General features: G+C 38.3%; 1 protein-coding gene across 5 annotated transcripts in view; it reads right to left on the bottom strand.

Annotated features, from left to right (window-relative positions):
- Positions 1-3,754: 3,754 nt before the first annotated feature.
- Positions 3,755-19,604, bottom strand: part of MTERF3 (mitochondrial transcription termination factor 3) — a 23,628-nt gene continuing 7,778 nt past the window's right edge. For 4 of the 5 annotated variants that reach the window (XM_023517753.1, XM_012810749.2, XM_003782463.3 and 1 more), the window contains 5 exons: positions 13,539-13,728; positions 10,732-10,879; positions 10,307-10,378; positions 8,922-9,083; positions 3,755-4,014 (listed from right to left, as the gene is read on the bottom strand). In XM_023517753.1, coding sequence (XP_023373521.1) covers positions 3,820-4,014; positions 8,922-9,083; positions 10,307-10,378; positions 10,732-10,879; positions 13,539-13,728 — 767 coding nt within the window. In that variant the 3' untranslated portion in view covers positions 3,755-3,819. The remainder of the gene's footprint in view (positions 4,015-8,921; positions 9,084-10,306; positions 10,379-10,731; positions 10,880-13,538; positions 13,729-19,604) is intronic. The other variant, XM_023517762.1, reaches the window with a different exon arrangement.

Raw genomic sequence — 19,604 nt, 5'->3', positions numbered from 1 at the left:
TTCTGGGTAAGTCCTAGAGGACGCGCCGGGCCCAGTACGCAGGCGCGTTAAATGACGCATCGCGAGGCGACGGAGGACGCCCGCGCAGGCGCAGCTCTGGCGGCTGTGTCTCGGGACTTGTGGCGTGGGTCTGTTTCTCTGTTTGAGGCAAGTGGAGTCGGTGGGGGAGTTTCGTGAGGTCTGGTCTGAGAAACACTGTTCTGTGCCCTTGTGACATGAAGGGACGAACATAGGCCAGTAATTAGGAGACCGAGTCTTAAATCCGGGCTCTCACTAGCTGTAAGAACGTGGGCTGTAGCAATCTTGCTTGTTGCCCCAGGCCGTAACTGAACGTTGTACGGGCATATTCTTATACCATCTGCAAATAGGTTTAATTGGCGTATTATTTCAAGCTGAGAACATTGGAGAAATGGTTTCTTCCAGTATGCAACAAGTCATAGATTCCTCTGGGAGGAGTACCCATCCCTTAACAGGGCGAGAAAATAACCCTTATCGCCAGAGTCTGGAAACTGGGAGTTGCATTGGACTTGAATAAATACACTTGATGAAGTAGCCCCTATTTTCTGCTAGTTTTACACCCCCTCCCACCTTCCAGTGACTCCACTAGTTTCTGCTCCTAGTCAAGTCCCCTTTGTTCTGTCATTTCTTCTTAAACCTTATGTCTAAAAATCATAAAAGCATCTTGTATTGGCCACTTCAGACTTAACGCTCTCATGTTAAACATGTTGTACAAGTAAAACGAGTACAATTTGTATGCTTTGCTCTTGTGTCAATTTAACCAAAGAGCACATGTAAGGCAAAAGGGGATGGGGAGTTATATCTCACTTCTCTACACTCTCATTTAATTCTAAATCTAAAACTACTATTATAGAATTATTTCTCCTCTCCAGTGTAGAGAGGAGAAATCTCAGGCTTGGGAAAGTTAGATAATTTGTCCAAGATCACATGGCAAGGAAGGATCCAGAATCTGAGAGTCTAGACACAAATTAGGGGCTCCTTAATTCTGGAGGTAATCCAGGAAAGACACCAAACTTTGGTGGACGTCAGTTTGTAGAGCTGAAGAGCTCCAACTAGCCGTTTTAGTGAAAGATTAGGTTACAAAATATTTTTTAAAATTAAGACATTGCAGAATTTGCATGCAATTTTAAGAGAGAAGCAAGTATATAGATTTGCTCACTTTTATGGTCTTAGCCCGCATTGTATGAAATCTTAGGATAAACATCTTAAGGACAGGAAACAATTGAGGGCATCAGTATGATTGATAGATGCCAGTGAACTTCTACTATTACCCACTGAAAATTTTTTTTCAGCTTTCCTCTCAGAACTGGGATAATATAGAACATAGTCTCATTGGGCTGCGCTTGTGGCTCAAAGGAGTAAGGCGTCAGCCCCAGGTTCAAACCCTGCCCAAAATTGCAAAAAAAAAAAAAACACAGTCACATTGTAAATTTAAAAGATTAAGTTTAGCGGTCTTGGCTACATTCCAATTCTAAAATTCTGTTACCTTTTCCCTTTTTCTTCTGTTATCACAATTTCTATTACTTTGCTCCATGTACAGCACTGAAAACTGATGAATGTCTTCTTCCAGCCTACACTAGCCAAGGTGAAGTCTGAGAGATGAAGAAAGGCAATACATTTGTATCTTGGTACATTATCTTACAAAGGGTAGGTACTCAATAAACTCCTCTCTCTTCCTCCTTACCCTTTAAATTTCAGCTTGCTGGTGACAAAGTGATGAACATGGTGAGAGAAGAAAACCATTATACCAAAGGATTAGAAACCCAGGACTTTCACAAAATCAGCTTATACAGGAAGTAAGCTTCGATGTTTGCTAGAGTTGATTTAAAATTATTTTTGGTTTTCTTCCCTCCCAGCTGAGGGTTAGGGATTGCCTTTCTCTACCCCCTTGAAGTTTGGCATGGCCATGTGACGTTTTTGGCCAAGAAAAGCCCAAGAACGTCTAAGAGAGAGTCTCTATATTCTTTTCATTCACTCAACAAGCATCTGAGTTCCCATAATCCCCCTTCCACAGACTGGCAACAATCCAGAAATGGTGGAGACATACAGCATACATCAATCTATGTAAGCAAACAGAGACGTGTGAGATAAAAACATTTTTGGTTTTAAATCATTTGAGCTTTTAGGAGGTTCACTGCATAAGCATACCTTAACATATTCTCACTGATATGAACAGGTTGTTCATAAAGGCAAAATGAAGTTCTGAGCCATAGAAAGACCAGGCAGCCTTTAAGGGTTCCATGCTTTTCTCTCTCAGCTGTACCTTCTTTTGTCTTCTTTTCTGTTTATTGCATCCCTTGGAGAACTCCATGAAAGCACGTATCTATGCCACAGTTAACACTGTATTCTAGGAACTCAAATGTTTGTTGAGTAAATAAAATATTTAATAGGAAGGTCTCTGTAACTGGCCCTGACAAATCACAAAATTAGTTTCTTATGAGGTTTCTTTATAGGCATCCAGTAAATCACAAAACCCTGGTGCCCAACAGAATATGCCCAAAATAAATGGCTTAAAACACTCTTCTCCCAATTCTGAATTCATCTGAGTAGTTTTGATCAGTGTAGTATCTGCTGAGGCTGGACCATCCAAAATAGTTTTGCTCATCTGGCATGGCTGAAACAGCTGGGCATTGACCAGGCATATTTCTTAACCTGATTTCTCTTGCAATAACCAGACCTCTTTATATAGTGGCCCAGGGTCTGAGAGGAACAAGTTGCAATGTGCAAGTGCTCATCAAGCCTGTCTGATAGTGTTCCACGGGCCAAATCATATTGGCTAAGAGTCAGCGTGGAAAGGGAAGACACAAAGTGCAAATGTGAGATGTGGTTCATAGGGTTCCACCAGTGTTAGCCCAATCTGGTGATACTAGGGCAGACAACTGAAGCCATGATGCCTCATTTAACAAATAAAAAAAGCAATGAATCAGATACTAAATCATTTGACCAGCATACCATGTAGTAAACGGAAAATAAACCTTTGCTTCTTGGCAGTAAGTGAAAGGTTTGGTAAACCTTTTACTGTGTCTTACCACCTCATCTAAGGGTATCCAACCTGTGGCCTGCAGGCTGCGTACAGATTACTTGAGAATTTTTTTGCTTGTCTATGGTGGCAGATACCACAAAAATTATGCATGGACTGTTTTTTTTTTTTTTCTGCTTACCAACTTTTGTTAGTGTTTGTGTATTTAGTGTGTGGCCTAAGATAATTTTTTCTTGTAGTGTGGTATAAAGAAGCCAAAAGGTTGGACATTCCTGGTTCCTCCCTATCTTCTTTTCATGTCTTTAAGTACCCAGCTGTAGGCAACTTAGCATATATGGGCTTAGGAAGATAACAGTATTAAAAAAACAAAATGTAAAGTGTTTTGTAGCATTATCTTCATAGAGATTAGATGAATAATTTAGTATACTTTTGAACATAATATTTCAAGGAAATAAAGCCATCTTGTGGTGAAACCACTTTAAAAGTCCTGAGACTGTAAGAACAGGAAAATCACTGTTCTCATTTTCACTGGCTTGACAAAGCACAAGGTTAACGTAAATCAACTCTCTCCCTTTCTCTAAGCTTCCCATATTTTTAATTCTCCCCTCCCTGAAAAGGAAGGAAATGGTGAAAACAAACAAGAATTAAGTCACTGGGAACTTGTAAGAAAGATCTACTACATAGATCTACTACAGTGTACATACCCACATTTACAAAAGCAAGAAATTGTTTCCAATATCGAGACCTGAGATATTTATTTAAAAATACATATTCATATAAACATTGACTTTGAAATATTAAATTTTAATATTCATTAAAAACTAGAGAGTTTTTAAGAATTTTTCAAAGTCCTGTACTGATGCATTGGCAAGCTCTTCACAAAATATTTCATCAGGAATAGATACTAATTTGTCCAAAGAGATGTAGTTAGGCTTTTCTGGATCATACTGTGCTCTTCCTAAGTAGGTGAGAAACAAGTGTCTTTCTTTGACTTTAAACAGCCTTGTATTAAATACCTAAAAAAGAAAAAAAAGTTTTTTAAAAACAATATACACTGAAGGACAAAATATCAAAAAGTTTACTTACCTGAAAATTTTATTTTATTTTGTATTTTTTTTTTTTTTTTGAGACAGAGTCTCACTATGTCGCCCTGGGTAGAGTGCTGCGGTGTCACAGCTCACAGCAACCTCAAACTCCTGGCCTTACGCGATTCCCCTGCCTCAGCCTCCCAAGCAGCTGGAACCACAGGTGCCCACCACAATGCCCAGCTATTTTTTGGTTGTAGTTGTCATTGGTGTTTGGCAGGCCCAGGCCTTCAAACCTGCCAGCTCCGATGTATGTGGCTGGGACTCTAGCAGCTGAGCTACAGGCGCCAATCCTTGCCTGAAAATTTTAATAAGATAACAAGTACTATAAAGTATTAATCACATGCTCAGTAAATATGATAAATGCCAGAGGATTTAAATCCTATAGCATAATGAGAAAGGGTCTCAAAACCCATATCCAGAACACTAATAAAATAATTAAGGGCTACACTGTTGGGCAAAGAACAGACTAGTCCAGAGATCAGTAAGAATGTGTTAGAAAAGCAAATCCTCAGGCTTCACCCCAAAACTACTTTATCAGAAACTTATAGGGCAGGGCCCGGAAATCCTTTTTAACAAGCCATCTAGATAATACTTAACATCTACCAAGTTTGAGAAGCAATGTTAGAAGTCAAGATCTATGTCATCCAAAAATTTATAAGATTTTATGATTGTGACACTTACCTACACTTTCTTTTAAATTCCCGCAGCTCCCCTGACAAGAATTGAAATGAAATGAATCTGACCTCTTTGGAAAGCAACTAGGTTAAGTATATCTTGTCCCCCTGGGGTTAAAACTCCTCTAAGGAATAGACTGAGTGGCAGCAACTTTAAAAAGTAACAAGAAGCAGACTAAGTCTTTAGAGCCACTATAAAAAAGAAGGGGAAGTGGGTGATCTCGGCAAAAGTAAGCTACAGCCTGAAGCCTAAGGAATCTGAGGCTCCCTCGGAGGGCCTGGAAGAACCCCACTTAGTACTGTACCTCAAGCTCTCTTCTTGGTTATGCTACAGAGACACTGTAAAAACTGGACATGCATACAACCTCCAGAGCTCTTTTTCTATGTTCACCCAAAAACAAAATAACAGATCATTTGGAAAGGACACTATGAAAAACACAATTGTTGAAAACTAAAGTATTTTGAGAATAGGGACCAAAAAAATGTATAGGTTGCTAACTCAATGTAAGAGTTGTCTTGGGGGCGGTGCCTTTGGTTCACTCAGTGATCACGTAGGGCACTGGCCTCATATACCAAGGGTGGCCAGTTCAAACCTGGCCCCAGCCAAACTGCAACAAAAAGTAGCCAGGCATTGTGGCCAGCTACTCAGGAAGCTAAGGCAAGAGAATCGCCTAAGCCCAAGAGCTGGAGGTGGCTGTGAGCTGTGATGCCACAGCACTCTACCAAGGGCAACAAAGTGAGACTCTGTCTCTAAAAAAAAAAATTTAAGAAAATAAAAAAGTTGTGTTGGTTTTAGAACAGAACATCTCTTTTGTTTCTGCAAAAGCAAATTATATGCTATTCTGCCCTCATTTTGGTAACTAAATTCCCATTACCACAATATTACTACAAATTAAGATGTAAGAAGCATTAGATGTATTTTTTCAGAAGTATGGTTCCTACACAATGATTCGTGGCTTAAAAAACTGTCGTACAATATATAGACAAAAGCACAAATGACGCTGATGCTCCCAAAGTATTATTAATTTCCTAACTATAACAATACTTTGAAGCATTTATATAGCTTATAACCAGATACTACATTACTTCTCTAAGGGTTGAGGGTTACTTTATCATTAGAGAGTTATGTGCTCTTTCAAGTCCAAAAGCTACAGCTCAGATAAAAGTTTTCTTTTCTTCTTTGGGGTGGGAGAGGTGGAGAAAGGGGTAATAGTTTTTGCCATCAGGAACCACTTTGCTACTGTCACAAAAATTTTATACTGTTAATGATGCATTAAATTCTCAGAGTTAATAAAAAAGCCCCCCCAAGTCTGAGAATTATTGATATTCTCTATCCTAAGTTAGACTCCAGTTCTGCCTCCACAGAAACTCAGTGAAAGGGGAGAGACAGGTTTTAAGGGGATCCTGAATGTAACTTCTTTCCCTTGACTAGTTCATGCTCATTACCTTAAAACTCCTTTCATTATCCTTTACATTCCATCATCTCTTTGAAATAACTAAATTTACCAGTTATTGTTATACTTCTTTCTCCACTTTTTTTTAAGACGAAGTCTTGCTCTGTCACGGGCTAGAGGACAGTGGCATCATTATAGGTCACAGCAACCTCAAACTCCTGGGCTCAAGTGATCCTCTTGCCTCAGCCTCCTGAGTAGCTGAGACTACGGGCACATATTACTATGCCTGTCTATAATATTTTTATTTTTTGTATATATGGGTCTTGTTCTTGTTCAGGCTGGTCTTCAACTCCTGGGCTCAAGCAAGCCACCCACCTCAGTCTCTTCAAGTTACAGGTCACTATGACTAACTCTCATTTTTAATTAATCATAAGAGACATGTGTCAACCAAGCCTGTTATCTTCATGAGAAAATTAGTTTCATACCACTGAGTTTTGAAACACTAGCCCCAAATTTAACGTGTATCAGATCCTTCAGAGCTCTACTGTCAGTTAATGTATTTTTCCATTAATAAGCTTTTTTTTTTTTTTTTTGAGACAGAGCCTCAAGCTGTCCCCCTGGGTAGAGTGCCATGTGCCATCACGCTCACAGCAACCTCCAACTCCTGGGCTCAAGCGAGTCTCCTGCCTCCGCCTCCCAGGTAGCTGGGACTACAGGCGCCGGCCACAACACCTGGCCATTTTTTGGTTGCAGCCATCATTGTTGTTTGGCAGGTCCGGGCTGGGGATTCGAACCCGCCACCTTAGGTGTATGTGGCTGGTGCCTTAGCCGCTTGAGCCACAGGCACCAAGCCTGTTTTATTTTTCAATAAAGGACCTGGGGTGTCTAAAATGTTTTTAACCAAGTGATTTTGAGGCATCTGGTCAGCTCAGTTTCCTCTACTTGGAATGTTTGTGTTCATCTTTTAAACGCCACTCATTATTCTATAGACTAAAATCACTTTGTAGAGTGGCAAGTGTGGGTTTATGGACTTCTAACCCTTGCTCTACTTCTACCCCATGTTACTGGGTAACTTTGGACAGTTTACTCAATCTCTTTATGCTTACACTGTCCATCTGTAAAATAGGGATAAGAATAGTACCTACTCCATATGATTGTTAGGAGAATTAAATGAGTAATACAAGTAAAGCAGTAAAGATAGATAGAGCTGGCACACATTTAAGTGCTCAACTGCTATTATTATTTCTGTAACTCCCCTACCTCTTCTAAATTAAATTAATCACTCCTATAGGACCTCTGATTAAGACTCTTACCACTATGTAAAGCAATTACATTTTAAAAACCTAGATTAAAAGTTTTCCCCCTAGATTACAAGTTTCATAAGAACAGAGACCATGTCTGATTTTTGTATCCTTTGTGTCTACACAGTGTCTAGCACGAGGCGGATGCTCAAATACATATGAAAAAAATGACTGGACCAGTAGGGCAAGGAGGAGGCAGATCAGATTCTTTTATTTATTGTCACTGAATTAGTTAGCAACTCTGGAGAAAAAAAATTGTCATTGTTTTCTAGTGGAAGATTACTTTACATTTGCTCCATAAATCTAATTTACACAACTGCTGGCTTCTAACACTTTTATAATGAATATGTTTGCATTTCGTGAAAGAGGAAAATTTTCTATTAAAGGCCCATTCCTAAGGAAGTCTGATTACAATAAACATCATAATACATGAAAGAGTTGAACGACATGCGGTCTAGTTCTGAGGTCGTGTTTCTTTTGCCTACTTTTATATAAAGAACAGGAACATACCCTAGCAAACAGAATAGAAGGATCATTTAATGAAATTCAATCTATCATTTATCCAGTAAATACTAAATGCCTATTCACATGGCAAATAGGAAGAAAGGATTATGTTGGTGAAATTCAATCATTCGTTTGTTCAACAAGTATTTACAGCCTGATAAAGAGCCAGATGTAGTTCTAGGCACTGTGGATTCGGCAGTGTATAAATTAGGCAAGGTCTCAGCTTTCAAAGAGTTATTCTTATGAACAGCAGATAATGTCACTTGACAGGTCAAGAGTACCCAAGTCTGATTAGCCTAGAAAATATAATTATGGGCTTGGCACGATGGCAAACTGGAACTTGTTTTATGCTTGAGTAAGAGATCATTAAAATATGACTTATTTGGGCAGCACCTATAGCTCAGTGGATAGGGCGCCGGCCCCATATACCAAGCGTGGCAGGTTTGAACCCATCCCGGCCAAACTGCAACAAAAAATAGTCAAGTGTTGTGGTGGGCGCCTGTAGTCCCAGCTACTCAGGAGGCTGAGGCAAGAGAATTGCCTAAGCCCAGGAGTTGGAGGTTGCATTGAGCTATGATGCCATGGCACTCTACCAAGGGCACAAAATGAGACTCTGTCTCACAAATAAAAAAAGACTGATTCTTGAATTTAGATAAACTGTGAATAAAATATACACATAGCATTGAAAGAACCTTTAAGCAAAGTTATCTATTTCAAATTTAAATGGGAAAAAACACCACAGTAGAGACTACGTTAGACTAGTTCTGCCTGACTCCAACAGGCAGAACGAGGAATAGGTAGAAACTAGAGGGAAACAGATGAATCACTGACTCCCTCTCAGGAGAAGAACATGTGTGCCCTGGAAACTGTAAACTTTCCATAAGTGAACAGCACTATGCAGCCAGACAGCAGCTCTGACTGAAGGGCAAGGGCAGTGGTTACAGGGAGCAGAGCTACGTTACCTGTGGGAACTTGACAATGATATGGTGGGGAATATTCATCACATTGTGCAAATAATCAAAGATCTCAGTAAGTTTCCTTTTATTTGCAGTTAATATCTTTGGGATTCTGGTGATCATATGCTGAATTTCATTATGTTTAAAACCAAGTTCAAGACGATAAACCTAAAAGAAAGTAAATTTCCTATGAATCATGAATAGAACTAGTTATTCTGGCACTACACTAAGTCCACATTGATTCTTTTAAAATTTAAAATAATGACATTTTAAAATCTGGGGACAGCTATGCCAATGCTCTCAAGGCATTATAGCTTTCTGCTTGTGGAGTCACTGGAATATCAACCCCCTCTCCTGAGAATGAGCTACTCACAACATGGCAATCATCATGAAGATCACCAAAAGGAGCAACCATAATTGTAAGACCAGAGAGTGAACATGGCAGGGCTGGCAGGTTTAACTTATGCCAAACAGACCGTCAGGAAGATTTTCAAAGTGTTTTGTGAGCTGCTTCTCTCAAGCACAACCACATACTTGTTATCTGAAAAGCTGCAAGTCAAAATTCCAGACAGAGGAGATAAAACTAAACACCCAAACATGGGCTAGGTCCTCTCCGTGCTTCCACAGTGTCCCATGCTTGCCCACCAAGCCACTGCTGTTGTCACTCTGGATTTTATCCCGTGCTAAATTCTAAGCTCCCTGAGAGCAGGGGCTGTCTTCCTCATAGTGCTTGGGCAGGGGCTTAATAAACATTTCTTCCAGGACTGGATATGAAATGCTTTAGCAACTAAAAAACATGCCTTATGTAATCATTCCAAATACTACTATGGCTTTGTATGTAAGAGTCAGTTGTCCTTGGCTTCATAATATTCTCTTAGAGGAAGGACAGAATGTTTGGTATGTTGTGATAGAACTAGAGCAGGCAAATGGCACGGATGTTAAAGACAACCTTGTGCTGGCCATTGCTCCCTTCACAGAAGTCTTCTGGATCTGGCTGCCAAAACTCCCCCAGACATAGACAAGGACTCCCACACTAGGCAACAAGAGCAGTTTCATAGACTAGTAACAGAGACTAGGTAATGTAGACACAGATTTCCATGCTGGGCAACAGAAGCAGTTTCTAGGTGCTACCCATATGCCTAATCTGATACTTTAGGATTATGGGTGCCAATGCGTGCAAGGTGATTTACTCATATAATAGCTATGAAAACAGAAAACTGAAACAAACTGCTTGTTAGATATTTCTTATAATTTCCAATTTCTCTTTTTAGAAATTAACTTCTTTTAAAATCTAGTTTTCTTTAGGATGACAACAGCAAAATCTATTCTCTTCAGAGGATTAAGCACTTAGAGAAAGAAGATGATTTCTTACAAGCTTAAAGTCATCCTACCTTCATATTTTCCTTCACAGGCTCCAGACTTCCAGTTAGTAGCCTTGGGAGACGAACGACGAGGTCTCTAGTCTATAGTTATAAACAAAGCAATCTATTACCACTGTATGTGCATATTTATCTATTATGGAAAACTAAGGCACTATTACTAGTAATACAAAGTTAAAATGTGAATCTCAGAAAAATGGTAGGGACCCTAGAAATACATAAACTTAGTACTGTTTGAGGAAAAAACAAAACTTAAGGAACCAATTTGAGGGAATGTTATAAAATGATGTAGGTTTATGTCTAACTTATTTGTGTACAAAAAGTTCCAGGAATTTATAGAAATCATATGCATCAGGTATCAGGTTAGAAACATGAGATGTAATAGCTCCTTAATTTATCTGACATGGAAATGTATAAATTCCACCCCCCGCTTTTACCTTCTTCACACTAAGTTCAAGTTCTTTCTGAAAAAATCCCAATCTGTTATCCAGTCTTTCTACTGAAAAATTCAGCAAAAATGGCGCATTTCTGACCATCTGTGCAACATCTGCTTTACTGAAATTTTTTGACCGTAGATAAGCTACCCTGGAGAAACAAAAATACACATACACATGCTATATACTTACTAATGACATACTGCTTACCAAAGCAACAACTATTTTTTTAAAGCCTCCCATACCATAAGAATATATAAAAACAAAAGCATTCTATAATAATGGCACAAATATAGTTAAAACCAAGTATACACCCAGCTCTAGAATGGTTTCCATTTATACTTGAAAACAGAAAAATAATTCTGAAATCGACTAGCAGAATTCCCTTTTCAGTTAATCTGGTTTACTTTATTACTTGATAGGACAAAATAAAATAGATTCTGTTTAAGATATTTTTTGGGGGTGGTACCTGAGGCTCAGTGAATAAGGGGCCAGCCCCATATACCGAGGGTGGGCCCCAGCCAAACTGCAACAACAACAACAACAACAAAAATATCTGGGCATTGTGGTGGGCACCTACAGTCCCAGATACTTGGGAGGCAGAGGCAAGAGAATCGTCTAGGCCCAAGAGCTAGAGGTTGCTGTGAGCTGTGATGTCATAGCATTCTACTGAGGGTGACAAAATGAGACTCTGTCTCTGGAAAAAAAAAAATCTTTTTTGGCTAAGAACAGGAAAAAAAATTAAAAAAAGCAAAGTTTGTAAAATGAAAGACTTTTAAGTATAGTTGTAAGTAGAAATTTTCTTTATGTTAGTATATTTCTTAAGTGTGTATCATAAATAACTTTTACTACATCCCTTCAAAATGTATTTTATTAACAACTGAGTTTTTCTGACAAGTTCCTGAAAACGAAATACATAGACGTCAAATATAGAAAGTTTGACTATGAGACAACATTATTGATTTTTTAAAAATTTAAAACATAGTGAAAGATAGTTTTATTAAATGTCTAAAATATATCAGGATATTATCTTAATTCTCACCAGAAAAACAAACAAAAAAACAAACTGTGAGCCAGGTAACTCTCTCACATCATAGCTGAGGAAACATGGATTTAGGGAGTTAAATAACTTGTCTTAGTTCATCAGCCAATTAGTAATAAAACTAAGATTGAAACTCAGACATGCCACCTAACATTTAAAGCCTACACCTCTGAAATGATCCCCACCTCTGGTATTTATGCTTTCTTAGAATAAATCTTAAGTAACAAGGGCAAGTTGGTTTTTGACTAGGGAGGGAATTAATGTTCATGACAGCCAGGAGTAACAGAGCTGGCTGGATGTTTCAGATGAGTTTCCTAGAATCATTTGCTCTCCCCCATGAACTGTGATAGCCTACCTATATTATAACAGACTACAATTCCCATGAAGGGAGAAAATGTGTCTTTTATATCTATCTAAAATCCAGCCCAGTACCTTGCATACACAGGGTGGCCATAAAGTCCCTGTGCATTACATATACATCTAAAGTTCCTGTGTATTACTATTTTAAACTGCACATGAACTTGATGGCCACCCTGTATAAGGACTCAAATTGTTCAATGTTAGGAATGCAGTCTTTGATTTCCTTTCTCCTAATTTAGAAAAAAGCCAACAGACTACGATGGCTCAAGGAAGTGCTCTAAAATGCAGCAGGTCTCCACTTCAGTGTGGAAAGTAGTCTGGGCTCTAGTCAAGCAATCAAGACTCCAACCAGATCAAGTAAGACTCTAACCAGATCACACACAGTAATCTTGGTGTGAAATGATGAAGACTGGAGGCAAGTATTCGAACTAAAGATTAAGAGAAATGTGCTGGCTGATTGATTTGGGATATAAAAAGGAAGAACTAATAGGCCTTGGTGATTTATTAAATGTAGATACTAAAGGAAGAGAAGCCAAAGCTAATACCAATATTTCTGATTTGGTCAATAGGGGACCATTGCTCCCCTTAGTGAATCTGGGGAAAGAGAAATGTGCTGGCTGATTGATTTGGGATATAAAAAGGAAGAACTAATAGGCCTTGGTGATTTATTAAATGTAGATACTAAAGGAAGAGAAGCCAAAGCTAATACCAATATTTCTGATTTGGTCAATAGGGTGACCATTGCTCCCCTTAGTGAATCTGGGAATAGAGACTGGTTTGAGTAACAGGCAGAGTAACGATGAACAATGGACTTTGCTTTGCTCTGTGTAGTATTCCTGATGCCTAGCAGGACTCTTATCTCACTGATCAATATTAGCTAGCTGTATCAATCCTCACAGCTTCAGTTAACTCTTCGAATGTTGAATGAAGTACAAAGATGTTTGTAAAAGTGCTAAAGAACAAAAAAAAAAGGAACAAGCAAAATAGCCACCTTACAGAATGATTAAGCAAATTATATAATAATTTGTCAAGAGAATGTCAAATGTCTACCATCAAAAACTGGCCAGAAAAAAACACACATGATCAGGCATTCATAACTTTAAGTGTTCTCTTAGAAAAGTGAGCCATTTGCTAATGGATTTTGTAGGAAAAAAATCTTATTCTCCTAAATAAAGTACTGACTCAGCAATGAGTTGAAAACATAAAAATAATATGGGTAGTTGAATAAAAGAACTTTTATTACTTAGTTTTAAATACTTTAGATCAAAGAAGGTCTGTAACAAAAAATAAACATTCATTTTCATTATCTAAGTAGACTCCTGTACAGCAAAGACTTATAATAACTTATACATGCATTTCCTCCATTACCACTTTTTGGGTCATATGAAAATCATTGTAAAAGCCTTACCTGGTCTTAAGATCTTCAAGGTCTTCAGAGAAAATAGCATAATTTTTAGTTAGGAATGTTCCCAGATAGTTATCCTCTATACCCAAATCTTTAAGAAAGAAGAGTATTTGCTTTACATCTTTTTCAAAATCCAGTCTTAGAAGGAGGTTGGCTGCATCTGGATGTTTTTCTATCTTGGACAGATCCACTCCTATTATAAATTATAAATATTGTTTGACGACAACTTCTTAGTTCAGCCATTAAACTTCATACATAAAAGCAGACAAAATTACTGATGGAGATCAATACCTATTCAAAGCAGAACTGAGATAGATCAATAGAAGCTTCTCAATAATTTTAAACTAAATTGGTTGTAGAAATAAAAACAAAATAGAAACAACAGTATTTATTTCAAAGTCAATAGAAAAACAGAGCATGCTAAATTTCCCCCCAAATAAATTCACTCTGTCATACTGATACAAGATAACCATCTTTGTCTGTGGTGTCTTGAATATTATTTGAGGATGCCTTTGAGCCCCTCATGTTCTCAGTTGTAATTGCTCAACTGGTAATTCTGGAAGGTAACAAAACATGGTAAATAAACTGTAACTTTCTTTGAAGTCTTTACCATTTCCTTAATTATAAGCATCATTTAAAAAACATGCTTATAGGTTCAGCGCCTGTAGCACAGTGGTTACAGTGCCAGCCACATACAACGAGGGTGGCAGGATGGAACCCAGCCTGGGCCAGCTAAAACAACTGCAACAAGAAAATAGCTGGGCACTGTGGTTGGGTGCCTGTAGTCCCAGCTACTTGAGGGGCCGAGGCAAGAGAATCGCTTAAGCCTAAGGGTTTGGGATTGCCGTGAGCTGTGATGCCACAGGCTCTCTCTCTCTCAAAAAAAAAAAAAAACCACTTATAAGCCCCTTCACAGGGGGAATAAAAATGATCCTATACCTTATTTATCATTGAACTCTCCAGGTCTTTAGCAGAAAGATAAATACCTTGAAGGAACTTAAAAAATGAGCAAGGATAAGTGAACCCACAACCTTCTAAGTCAGTGGTTCTCAAGCTGTGGGTCACGACCCCTTTGTTCCATCTGTAACAACACAGCAATTAGGAAGGTTGAGAACCACTGCTCTAAATATACAACAAAGCAGTAAGTAGGCAGCTTTCAACCATCATGTGTTTCCACTCTTAGGTAATCTAAGCAAATGAGACAAGCAATGGGAGAGAGAGGATAAAAAGCAGAGACACCAAGCTGTCATTTTAAAGCCTTCGTTAGTTACAAATATAATTAGATTTTAGGATTAGTCAGGGAATGAAAGTAATCTATAATTCAAAATTCTCATTAAAATAGTATTATTTTCCTCTAATTTTTCCTTTTATTTGATTAAAATAAAAAAAGGAAAATGGGGCTATTCCTCATCTTTAGAATAAACATTTGAAGCTGATATAAAACCTTAAGTTTAGACTTAAATTTCATATTCTTTTTTTTTTTCTTCTGACCGTGTCTCAAGCTGTTGCCCTGGGTAGAGTGCCAGGGCATCATAGCTTGCAGCAACCTCCAACTTGGGCTCAAGTGATTCTCTTGCCTCAGTTTTTCTATTTTTAGCAGAGCCGGGGGTCTCATTTTTGCTAAGGCTGGTCTTGAACTCCTGAGCTCAAGCAATCCACACTCCTTCGTCTCCCAGAGTGCTAGGATTACAGGTGTGAGCCACCGCGCCTGGCAAATTTCATATTCTTAACAATATTTCTTCAATTTAAAAATAATTCTCAAACTGATTTCTAGAGGCAACTTCATAGCCTTAAATATAAATTCAATGTAATAAAAGCCTTCTTTCCTTAACAACATCTATAATCATAAAAATAAATTATATTTAACTCCAAACACTATTAGATCCAAATATAATTCTAAATCCAGCTTTCTTAGCATAAAATAGGTATTGATAAAATGGTCATAAAGAGCTAAACAGATTAAATATATACAGAATAAGATCAGAAACAAAGAACTAAAAACATTTAATAACAGTAACAGTGGCATTTAATATGATGTGGATAAAACAGACTACTCAGTAAAATGTAATGAGACCATTAGCTATAATTTTGGAAGAAAAAGGAAAAGGCCAGGTGCAGTGGCTGATGCCTGTAATCTTAGCTCTGTAGGAGGCTGAGGCAGGAAGATCCCTGGAGCTCAGGAGTTTGAAACCAGCTTAAGTAAGAGCAAGACCTTGTCTTTATTAAAAAAAAAAAAAGAAAAAAGAATTAAAAATTCTGTCTACATCTTATACAAAAAGTTATTTTTTAAGTTCCGTTTTCTTCTAGTGGAGTTAATATCCATAGAATATTGCCAATATAAATGGATATTAACTCCACTAGAAGAAAACGGAACTTAAAAAATATTAAATTTAACTAGAGAAAAGTATATAAAACCTACGTATGACTTTCCATGACATGTATTTAGGTAGAAAAAGGTAAGGAAAGCTATTCAACAAAATGGTGAACATATACACAAAGTTCATAGTTAGGGAACAGAAGGGGATGGTGAGAGGACATGAGGTCTTTTCCTTGTAGTATCTGCACTTTTAACAACTAGATGTAATTCTTTTTATAATTTAAAATATTAATAGAAAAATAAATCCAATTATTGGATGGATAAATAAATAAGATGGAAACCAGTTCCAAAAATCTGAGGCAGGGAATGCTTTAAAAATAACATAAAGGCTTCAGACTTCATATTAAAGCCTTCATAAGTTGAAGTGCCTTGCTCGGCAGGAGCTGCCACACCCTGACTGTGACAGAACAAAAATCCCGAAAAGCTGCTTCTCAGCAGCAAGGGGAAAGCAGAATCTCATCAGGAGTGCATGCATACGGCTCTCAATACAAATCATATGGCCTCACTTCATTTCACTGACTGGAAAAAATAAGTCACTGAATGCCTACTGAAGACCAGAAACTTCTATTAGGCATTGCAGATATAAAAAAATTAACAACACATGGTCCTAACCTGGAGGTAGTCTAGTCAGGCTTTATCTCATCAGTTCAGTAACTATAAATATTACCACTGTATTCACTTATCATTACATATATTTAGTGTATTAATCAGGGTCTGGCAGGCAACATAACTTACTCTAGGAGTACAAATGGAAGGAACTGTAATGAAGAGACTCCACACAGTGGTGTGAGCAGCATTAAGGGAAACAAATAAGAAGACTGCAAGCACAAGAGACAAGAGGCAAAATGCTACCAGAACCCAAAGGGAGCTGGAAGCTATTAAGGGCTGGTGGGGGGAGCTGTTGCCATGGAGTGAGGCAGCTACAGGACCCAAAGGAGGGAAGGAACAAGGGAAAAACACCCCCACCTGGCCCCTCTACCGTCTATCCTGCAGGTCCTTCCTATTGGCTGAAGCTGTCAAGAAGCCAGCTGGCACAGGAGCTGGAGTGCAAAGAGACTGGCCTCCTGGGACACAGAACAGGCAGAGAGGCAGAAAAGTGATCTGGGAAGCAGAGAAGAACCAAGCCTTGGGTCCTTAAAAACACTCTGACAAAGCAGTCATGGCTCCTCTAAGTTACTGTCATTTAAGTTACTTCTAAGACATGCTGTTGAAGTATCAGCAGAGGGAAGGAATGGCTAAAACATATTCCAAAGCTCTAAGTCCACCGCAAAATACTCAAATGAAGGGACTATATCTTAGTTTCTTTTGTATCATCCACAGCACCTGCTGTGGGGATAGCTGTTCTGAAATGGAAAGTGACTAGGTCTCCTGCTTGAAGCACATGCTATCTTTCTCCTGCTTCTGAAGACACAGAACTCCTTTGTAAAATTGCATACATTTATGGGGCAGAACATGTTTTGATATATGCATAAATTATTGCATGACTAAATCAAGCTAACATGTCACAGCACACATTCACCAATTTTTTTAGTTAGAACATTTAACATTTACTCATCTCCCCCTGTGCAAAGTTACCCAAGTGTATAGAGAATGGCCTTTGTTATCAAAACCTATACTGTCTATAAATTTTCAAGTTTGCAGTATATGTTGTTGTTAACTATAGTTATCATGCTGAACATCAGATGTCTAGAACTTCTAAGTTCTGTTTAATCAAAACTTCATACCCTTTGACCTACATCTTCCCATTCCCTGGTAACCACCTTCTACTCTCTGCTTCTAGTTGTTTGTTGGTTTTTTTTTTTAATTTTAGATTGACAAGAGGGTATATACAACTAAGTTACACTGCTTGTGTTTGTAAGGTAAAGTCTGAGATGTAGTTGTGTCCTTCACCCATGAGGTATGCCATAGACCCATACATTGTACCCATTAGGTGGGAACTTACTGAGCCCCCTCTCTGCCTCACTATTTTTTAAATTTAGTTTTTCTCTCATGTGGGTCTGTAGTTATTGATGTACTAGTTTCAACTTAGTATTGAGTACAATACTTTAGAGAATGTTCTCCCAGTCCTTCCAAGTAAATATGAAAGATATAAAGCCTTCATTTTTTAAATGGCTGAATAGTATTTCAGGGGGTACATATACTACAGTGTATTAATCCATTCATGCATTGATGGGCACTGTGTTGTTTCCACATCTTTGCAATTGTGAATTGAGCTGCTATAAATATTTGCGTGTAATGTCTCACCATGATTTTTTTTCTTTTGGATAGATACATAGTAATGGGATTACAGAATCAAACAGGTCTACTTTTAATTCTGAAGAGTCTCCGTACTTCTTTCCAAAAAGTCTGTATTAGTTTGCATTTCACCTGATCAGGTCTCATTTATTTATTTTTGTTATGGCTGCGATTGCCCATGGGGTTTTCTTCATAAATTCTTTCTCTGCATTGATAAGACCCAGTTTTTCCCATACTTTCTTCTAGAGTTTTTATAGTTTCATGTCATAGATTTAGATCTTTTATCCATCATGAATTAATTTGTGTTAAGTGGTGAGAGTTGCAGGTCTAGTTTCAGTCTTTTACATATGGCTAACCAGTGAGTTTGACTTCTTTAGCTTTTATATTTAAATAATAACATTTGTCTTTCTTTGCTTGTCTTATTTCACAATGTGTTCCAGGATCGTCCATGTTGTTGCAAATGACAGGACTTCTTTCTTTTTAAAAGCTGAATACTCCATTGGGTATATATACACCATTTTCTTTATTCCTTTGTACTATTATGGACCTTAGGTTGATTCACAGAACAATTTTTATCTCTCATGTGAGACAGATGTTTTTAATCTTCATTTTTGCATTACAATTATTCATATCCTTGTACTTAGATGTTTCTGAAGCCTTGATACTTTGTCAAATAAAAGCCATTCCCTGTATATTTAACTTGGCAGAGTGAGAGATAAGCCAACAATTACAAGAGAGTATCATTAGTGCTACAGGCAATGTAGGGAGTAAGTGAGATAAAAGCTTGAGGAGGGTCACAAAGACACTTTAGATGTTCCTTGGACTTGAGTTCAGTTCTTCAGTTGTCAGAGTTGGCCAAAGGAGGGAAGTGGCAAGCAAAGAAGCTGTAAAAGTAAGCAGGGACCAAAGCAGGAAGAGCTTTGATGCTGTGGGAAGGTTTTGAAGGATTTAAGTAGGTCACTGACATAGTCAGATTTCCATTTTAGAAAGAACACTAATAATAGAGAGGTTATCAGAGCCAATATGCTGATGAGATTATCAAGTTAGGAGGCTACTATAGTCATTCAGCTACATAGACAAATGAGAACCTAAATGAAGGGAGTGACTATAGGATGAGAGAAGCAGAAGGATTTCAGTGAAATGAAGGCAAAATCCATAGAAAGGTGCTAAATTAGAGGTAAGGAGTGAGGGGAAAAAAGCAATAATCAGGTTGGGTGTGGTAGCTCACTCCTGTAATCTTAGCACTGTGGGAGGCAGAACTCAGGTGTTCAAAAACAAGAGTGGGCTCGGCGCCTATAGCTCAACCGGCTAAGGCGCCAGCCACGTACACCTAAGGTGGCGGGTTCAAATCCCCAGCCCGACCCGCCAAACAACAATGACGGCTGCAACCAAAAAATAGCTGGGCGTTGTGGCGGGCGCCTGTGGTCCCAGCTACTTGGGAGGTGGAGGCAGGAGAC

The sequence above is a fragment of the Otolemur garnettii genome, unplaced genomic scaffold (genome assembly GCF_000181295.1).
Source record: "Otolemur garnettii isolate 467f Iridium unplaced genomic scaffold, OtoGar3 scaffold00004, whole genome shotgun sequence".
Taxonomy (NCBI): Eukaryota; Metazoa; Chordata; class Mammalia; order Primates; family Galagidae; genus Otolemur; species Otolemur garnettii.
This window is presented reverse-complemented; position numbering and strand designations above follow the sequence as displayed.